Source organism: Papaver somniferum, chromosome 9 (assembly GCF_003573695.1).
Source record: "Papaver somniferum cultivar HN1 chromosome 9, ASM357369v1, whole genome shotgun sequence".
NCBI lineage: Eukaryota > Viridiplantae > Streptophyta > Magnoliopsida > Ranunculales > Papaveraceae > Papaver > Papaver somniferum.
The window spans coordinates 93,511,487-93,520,504 of NC_039366.1; the positions used below are offsets into that span (position 1 = coordinate 93,511,487).

At 34.2% G+C, this 9,018-nt stretch overlaps 1 protein-coding gene across 1 annotated transcript; it reads left to right on the forward strand.

Annotated features, from left to right (window-relative positions):
• The first annotated feature begins 4,534 nt into the window (after positions 1–4,534).
• On the forward strand, positions 4,535–7,837 carry LOC113313987. The gene is made up of 6 exons (XM_026562761.1): positions 4,535–4,690; positions 5,830–5,877; positions 5,972–6,050; positions 6,537–6,577; positions 7,250–7,309; positions 7,435–7,837. The coding sequence occupies exons 1-6, from the start codon at positions 4,625–4,627 to the stop codon at positions 7,501–7,503; spliced, it is 363 nt and encodes a 120-aa protein (XP_026418546.1). The 5' UTR covers positions 4,535–4,624; the 3' UTR covers positions 7,504–7,837.
• The last annotated feature ends 1,181 nt before the right edge of the window (positions 7,838–9,018 follow it).

The window sequence follows — 9,018 nt, forward strand, 5'->3', positions numbered from 1 at the left end:
ACGAAGAACCCTTAATTGGGAATCACGATCTTTTACCATACCAATCATCATATTGACCTTGTGTTTCAGCCTATTGATTTCAACTGTCTGGATTCTAACAAGTTTTAGAATCGCTGCACTCTCTTGGGTTGCTTCCCTTTCTACTTCAGAGTCAGACTCATCGGTAAGATAGTCAGGGCAACACAAATCAATACTCCCTCCGTTTCAAAATATTAGGCAGGTTTTTGTGTAAATTACTTGTCTGTTTCGTAAGAACAAAATGTTCATCTATATGCAAGATCGACAAGTCTTTCTCTTTAATAGATTTCATAGAAACAGATTTTTTGTCTCTGGTGATGCGTTTGTCAGAGATATCACTTTGTCCATAGAGTCAGATTGCTACAAACACAGACTTATGAGGTCTTTAACGTGTTTTCCTGCTCTGATACCAATTGAAAAAGTGGGGGTATAACAACCACACCCAATATTTCGTTAGGCAATCTGTATGGACTAACTCCAATATAATTCTGAGAGAATCAATTAGACAGTCAGACTCAATCAAGGAAATTTATCCAAGAGTTATATCTTTGTTTCTCAATGTAATCAACAAATCAAACAGATAGAATCCGTGAGCCTGATTATTATGAGAAACAACTTGAACGGTACCAAAGATCAATGTTCAAGTGTCGATCAATTTCAATCAACAACCAAAGGTTGGATTTGCCAATTGATTGAACTATGCACAACCTGTGATATTTCACTTATATAAACAAATATAATGCGGAAAAGAAATAACACAGATACCAGAAGTTTTGTTAACGAGGAAACTGCAAATGCAGAAAAACCCCGGGACCTAGTCCAGATTTGAACACCACACTGTATTAAGCCTCTACAGACTCTAGCCTACTACAAGTTAACTTTGGACTGGAATGTAGTTGAGCCCTAACCAATCTCACACTGATTAAGGTACACTCGCGTTCCTTACGCCTCTGAATCCCAGCATGACTCTGCGCACTTGATTCCCTTAGATGATCTCACCCACAACTAAGAGTTGCTACGACCCAAAGTCGGAGACTTGATAAACAAATTTGTCTCCCACAGAAAAGTCTATTCTGATAGATAAATCTGTCTCCCACAAAAATACGTGCGAATTTTTTCTTCCGTCTTTTGATAAATCAAGGTCAACAAGAACCAATTGATAATCCGATCTTATATTCTCGAAGAACATCCTAACAATATCAATCACCTCATAATTAACTATATGGTAGTAGAACAAGTTATTGTGAAATCACAAATAATGAGACGAAGAGATTTGTGATTACTTTTTATATCTTACATATCGGAGATAAATCTTGAGAAAATCTTAGAGAAGATAGTACTCAATATGACCGAACAAGTAATATCTGAACACGCAACCACAAAGAAAATAGTTGAGTCTGGCTTTATAATCCTAATGAAGTCTTTAAGTCGTTAATCTATAATGGTTTTAGGAAAAACCTAGGTTAAAGGAGAATTGACTCTAGTCGCAACTAGTATCGCATAGAAGGTGTGGGGATTAAATTTCCCAGTTGCTAGAGTTCTCCCTTATATAGTCTTCTAATCAGGGTTTGATAACTTTGAAACAAAACAATCAATATTCACCGTTGGATGAAAACCTGATTTAAGATTGAAGCTAAGTTTGCTTAAAACCAAAGAAATATCTCTCCACCGTTAGGTGGTCTTAGCTTTTTACACACAAATGAAATATACCTTCATTTAGATATGGGTAACCGTACCTAAACGTGTATATTGAGTTGGCTCAATAACAGTTAATTGAAGTTAGCCATTTGAACACTTTTGTATTAACCATGTTCATCTTAACACTTCTAGATCAAATGATAATCAAATGAATATAATTGTGTTACTCATGGAGTTGTTCAATTGTTTATATTCTCATAGAAGTATACAAGACACAATTGAAGCAAAATCGGATTGATTCAAAAGAATCAGTTCATGAACATTTTAGCAACGGTTTGCAAAGATTGCATTCCTTAATTTATAAATGTATTTGTTCATGAGTATGAAATCATACTTAACCGATTTTAGAACTTAACCACATAAGTTTGCAAACGGGTACGCAAACTTAAGTTCCAGACTTGATCTTTTCCGACAGTTCGCAAACGGGTAAGCATAGTGTCGTTCTGGATCGAATTTAGATGAAACAGTTTGCAAACGGGTACGCAAACTTAGTTCCCGGACTTTGACAATTAAAACCGTTCGCATACGGGTATGCATACTTAGTTCCCGGACCTGAATCATTCTTACAACAGTTTGCATAATGTGCTATATCCAGACAATGATTAGTTGTTCTAAACTCCCATTTCAATCATTTAAATATTCTTAGAAGACGACAATAGTTGTCTCACACAAACTACTAGCTTATAAGCAATTTTCAAGTGATCGAATGATCAATACGAAACATTCCAATTCTACATCAAATGACTGTCTCACACAAATCATGTAAGATGTTACAAGGCGATTTTCACATGATCATCTTTTGACTTTCGTCAAGAATAATGATGAACGTAGTTAAAGCAAAAAGATTTCCTACACATATTTCGAGAAAGATATAAGCGAGTTAAACTCAGCTCGAAATATCAAGTGTGTATAATTTGAAAGTCTATATAGCTATACGACTTTGTCTCAATAGGAGATAGAATAAAATAGACTTTTGAGTGATAATGAGTTTAAGTCTCCACATACCTTTTGTTAATGAAGTTCCTCCAAGCTCCCCTTAATAGATCTTCGTCTTCAATCGATGAACGTCGTGAAGTTTGAAGCTCAACTACACATTATATCCTAATCCGAGACATATCTATAAGTAGACTAGAAATCAAGACTTATAGTTTTGACACCTAAACTTGACAAACAAGCTTGAGATAGCAACGCTTGCGAGTTCGACCGAGCAGTGCTCTAAAAATCTCCCCCTTTGTCAATTTTAGTGACAAAACTAATAATACATATGGATTACAAAATAAATAAACTTTGTAGCTTCTCATCCAAATGCTTGATTTCCTTGGTTCTTCAACATTCCTTGAATTCTTCGTCACTCTAAGTACTCCAGTGATTCTGAACGTGTTCAACTCAGCATCATAGTTATTGAAGATCTGTAGCCATAACAATAAAAAAATAGATGTTCTTAATTTTTGTTATACAGTGTCATAATATTATCACACAGCATTAAAGCTCAATTGTATCACAACTTTGACAAAAATACTACGGTGATATGTATCACTCCCCCTTAGTTAATACTTCATCTCACAATGAAAACCTCTCCCCCTTACATAATGATCCGTAAACCATATGTATATAGTGTGAACTACAACATAATTCTCCCCCTTTTTGTCAATATAAATTGGCAAAGGTACGAAAACTAGCCGGATCATAATGAAATTCTCAAAGAGATTATTCATGACTAAAAGAGAACATATCAACCTTGTTTCGATGATTTCACATAGTCGAAACTTAATGTATTATTCATCAAGGAGTTTATAAAGTTACAAGATAACTCCTACAATATTCCACAGACGCACTCCCCGCAAAGATTTGGCAATAAAGCACAAGTTTAACTAAGAACTCTCCCCCATAAAATGTCATTCCCAAAAGAACAACAAGAGCGACCTTACTTTTAAAATAAAAGAAGGATTTCTTTGGACATTACCAAATCACATGAAACATGAATTTGTATCCAGAAAACTCGAATAAATTAACCACAAGAAGACTTTAATGATTAATTTAATCGGAAATGCTCAACATAAGAAAACTTACGGAGCCATACAATACTTTCACATAGAAGTGGATCAGGGAAAGATCAATGCTGTGAAATATTCAAAAGTTCATTCCATCTTTTATCAATATTTGCATAAACACGAAATTGGTTAAAAAGACCAAAATCAACAATTCCTTGGTGAAAAGGACACTTAGATTTTGATACTGTTTAAATGGACAAAAATGTAAAAATAGTCAGGATGTAAACAGTTTCATCCTACCAATTTTCAAATACTTTTTCTTATTTTTAATTTACATCAGGATGCATCCAGTTTCATCCTTGCTATTTTTTAAGTTAAAGTCAGGACGAATCCAGTTTCATCCTTGCTATTTTTTTGGTGTCCATTTCACCCATACTAATTTTTACTCGTCCATTTGAACCAGGTTTTAAAAATATTTGGATAAATGACCCATTTTCCGTTGCATAAAGACATAATAAACTTAACTTTTGACATATATGGGACAATCATAGTTCACGGACGCAAACATACATATCCCATAATTTTTTTTGCAATATATAAAACCAATAAAGATTAATACTGTAAAATCATTTTGCAAATAACTTACAATTTAAATAAATAAATCTAAAACATTGCCAGATGAAAATTGTTGGCAATAACTATGTGTAATCATTGCTATTTCAAAACCTAGTTATCCCGAGTAAGCTAGTGAAAACATATTTTACTCCATATTTCAAGATTTGAAACCCGAAATATGCAGACCCGGGCAAGAGTAACCTTGCAGCCAATCAAAACATTATTTCCAAACATTAACCTCATTAATAAAGTACAGAGGGTCTGAAGCACCAGACAGCAAAAAGAAGAACGAAAAAGAAACCATGGATGAGAATGAGTTTAAGCGCCTTCTGGATCTCTTCCCTGTTGTTCGTTCTCGTGATTACCATGTAAGTATATATCTATCTGTCTTTGTTCTCATGTCTTTTAACCTAATTTAGATACTTCTTTTTGTAATAACTTTTTGTTTTGGATTGTCAAATTTCAATCTAGGTTACAATCCTCACTAACTAATTAATTAGTTCAATGGATATTCATAGGTTTCCAAGAACATATAGTGGGGAAAAAATTCAAAATTTGAGTAGGTAAAAAGGTGTATCTAATTAGGTTTTTATTTCTGAATCTGTTCTGAGTTTTATTTGGTGTAACAAACTTAGGAATGAAAACGATGTTTCTTTGTAACTTTCAGCTTTTTGTTCATAGCCAGATTAGTTACATATTTCTAGGTTTGGTTGATACATTGAAGAGAGGAAAAGCAAAAAAAATCCCTTTCTAGGTTTGGTTGATACATTAACCCAATTGTTTCAAAATTAGTAAGTTTGAAACACAAAAAGGGTAAAATTCAGATCCCTAAAGAATGATGGGCAAAGCCGTGAAGGCATTGCTCCAGCTAACTCTCTTATCAGTTTTACATAACACTGTTTTTGGTTTGATTTTATTTTTGTAATGTTGGATTGTCGAAGTTAAACGAAAAACTGCATTACAGAGAGAAGCTTTGTAGTTTATTCTTGTCCACATTTGTTCGATCATAATTGATCACGAGTAGGCTTTTTATGTTTGTAGTTTAAAATTGCGATCTTGAAAGTTCTAAACCTCTAATCAGTTTATGTTTACGGGAAATGTGGATTTTAATGAAATGGAGAACCTTGTTCTTGTAACTACATTCTGTACTCAAGTTTCAATCTTTTCCTTTTTGTTTTTTATTTATCCATAGGCAGATCCTAAGTCATTTTGTTACCGAAGGATAGAACCTAGATCACATAACCAAACTATGGATGATTTTACCCTTTAGATATGCACAAGTCCAAAACCTTTGAATGCTAAAAGATTTTTTTTGTTTATACTTATGCTAAAAGTAAGTAAGTAGAGACTAGAGCATAGAATACACTGTTCTCTGGTATTATTGGTGAGCTTCTTTAGTTTAATTTGATATCGTGAAGCCGTTGAACATTAACAGTAAGTGACTGTTGTATGATTATATACTTATCTATTGGTATATGTGATTTCTAAAAACACACTATAATTGCAGCCAGACTCAGATTCAAAGGAATCAACTTCTCAGACAACACAGGATGAGGTAGAATTGCTAATACATATTATTGTTTCAGATTTTTACTGTTAGACTCAACTTATGGAGTTATATGTGTTATTGTTTACTCTTATGGCCGCAGCTGACTGAATGGCGGAATAATTGGGATTTGGATGAAGAGAATACAAGAGAAACTGAGGTTTTAGGGATTAACCATCAAGGTATGTACGATCTCATCCTATCACAGAAAGCAAACTGCATTATTCTTAGTCATTTATCTCTAGAGTTTAATCTGTACACACACAGCTACAGTTTAGCCTCATATGATTTATGTCTTAAATCCATTATCCTCTTGTTGGAAATGATCCAAGTCAAAGAATTGGTTTTCCAACACATCAAAGAGATACGTTATGACCACATTCTGAAATCTGTATTGATATTTATCTTATTTTTTTTTTCACTTGTATAGTAGTGTCAAACACCCTAAATGAACATTAGCGAGTTATCTAATTTTTCTGATTTAGGAGATATTGATGATGTAAAGGCTCGATTTTATACAATTGCAGACTTCGTTATGAAAATAATTTAAAGGTGTATTGTTGTGTATGATTACATTTATGGGGCTGCGTGGTATAGAGCCACTATAGCACCTAATCCTCTTGTAGAAATAAGTTTATGCTGATACTGTGGTTTTCTTCTTCTAACAGATGCGTTTTGGGAGAAATTAAAATTGGCAGCAGAGAAGAAGGTAGTGTGTTTCTTATTTTGAAATTAACCATCTTTCAAAACTTTTATGAGCATCAGCAGGCTATTTTAGCAAGTCTCCACATGCATACGCCCTCAGAAAATAGGATAGAAAAGACTGATTGGTATCAATTGTATCTTGTAAACTGATTCAGTGGAATGCTCCTTACCATATGTTATACCCATAACTTTTGTTGCTCTTCGCCGGGTTGAAGTACCTTCACATATTTATACCCCCCGTCAACCCACAAAATAGTTCCGGTAACTAAACTTGTGATAAGTTCTTACAAAGAAAAAAGAAATAAGACGAAAAGTTTGGCATAGATGATTTAGGTGGACCGCAGAATTCTGCTTCCAACCCCTATTCTGATCAGAAGTTACAAATTTCTAAGTTTTTTGCTCTGTTTACATCAAGATTTCTTGATTCTCAAGCGTTTGTTGTCCAAGTTATTTGAATACGAGTTTCAGTGAATGGTTAACTAACATTCACCATTCAAATAGTTCTTCTCCCGTTTTTTTGCTGATTAAAGTGGAAATCTCTCCAAGTTTATATTAATCATAATTTATTGGTCTAGGTGAAGTACATATTGCAAATAAAAAAACAAAAAAAAAGGATTGAGTAAAAAGAAGTATAGTATGAAATTGTGAACATGATCTCTTCATTTTTTTTTGCTAGGTTGGTCCAGAATCTGCTGAGAAATTCTGCAAGGCTTTCCAAACCATTTACAAAAAACTTGTAAGTGTGCTTGTTGTGCTCTCATTATCCTACAATTTCTTTTTCGTATTTGGCTCCCTCTCATGGGCTTTCCGTTTGTTAAACACATACATGGGTTGACCTCGTGCAACCTCAATTACTTTCAGGTCTTCAGTGAACTTAGTGAAGATGCTGCACAGAGATTTATAAATTCTACATCAAGTTTCAGAGGGTAGCAATTTATGCCTTTCTGAAAACAAGATGCATGAAGTTATCATGACATTTCCGCCAGGAGAAAATTAAAGTGGTGAAAAAGGTTTTAAAACTGAAAATTCTATGTACACATGGAAATTAGCAATGCTGCGAAAAGATAGAATGCGACTGATGTTAGAAATTTGTATTTTATTAATTTGTTGATCCCAAACAATTCTGACTGCTGGTGTTCTAGGTAAAATCTGTGGAAATCCTAAGTTGACTGAATTGAGTTATGATAGAGGGTTAAATTTGAAGAAACAGATATGAAACATGTAAATTGCATTTTAATGAAAATTACAGTTGCAAATTTGTTAATCTCTGTTTTTATTTTTATGCAAACCTTGGCATTTGTTAATAATTATGCTTTGAAAGAGCCAACTATTTTTTTTATTTTTCAACTATCTGAATCTGATTGAAGGCTAGTTTTATTGTAGGAAAAGATGAGAAAACAGGTGCAATTAGGCAGAAGGTACATCACAGCCATTAGTGGTTTGCTCAATCATGCCGAAATTGAATTGCACAACCTTAGGAGCAACCAAAGAAAAAACAATGCAGCGTCTATAGCTTTTAGATTTTATCAGTAAACCCGATCTCATGTCCAGGGAATAGAACTATTTTACATTCATCTACGTAGCTGGAGATGGAAATTATTTACAAGCTCCATATGGGGTTGACACTGCATCTCCATCCATTGTTAATCCTGCAACATACGGATTAAGCTTGGCTATTCCAAGACCATGGAAATTATAGAGGTTACCGTCCGTTACATCTTCTTATCAACGATCTTAACGCTATTCATCGCCAGATCGCCTTCATATTAGAAGTTGTAATGGCGACGGTGATGCACACAGCATAAAGTTAGATTTTGAAGTCCCGTAGAGAAAACAGTAGTTGTGACAGTAGCTAGAAAGGCTTTAAGAATTTTTACTAGCCCCTCATATTGACCCTAAGTCAGATTCTCCTTCAGCTTTCCCCAAGATAAATGTTTAAACCTCGGCACTAGAGTTATTTCCAGGGGAAGTTAGATATGCTACTGGATGAAGAAGCCTCCGGTTACAGAGAGGAAAGTAACCTTGTGGGACAGTAAAATCCTGAGAAATTGAGTTACACTTAAAATTCTCATATATCATTTGATTAACAAATATTGATGTTACAAGAACACGCAACACGCATCACACAATGAAATGCAATGTGTAGGGGTTGATTACATTTATTTAACAAGCAAAAATATTAATTTGCAATTAATAATATAAATTTAACTTTGAACTGTTTGATGAGGCTCTCATATTAAATTCATCCCCTCCGAGGGCAAAATAGAATGTATCACCATGAGTAAGTCAGTCACCTCCGTCCACCTAAAGTATTAATGGATGGGAACCAATCATATGAGATGGAGATCTAAAATTTATCCACGTATTTCTGGAATTTCTTAGGGTCGAATCCCTGTTTACGATCCAATTCATGATTATTGCAGAATTCATCGCAAGCAGGTGGAC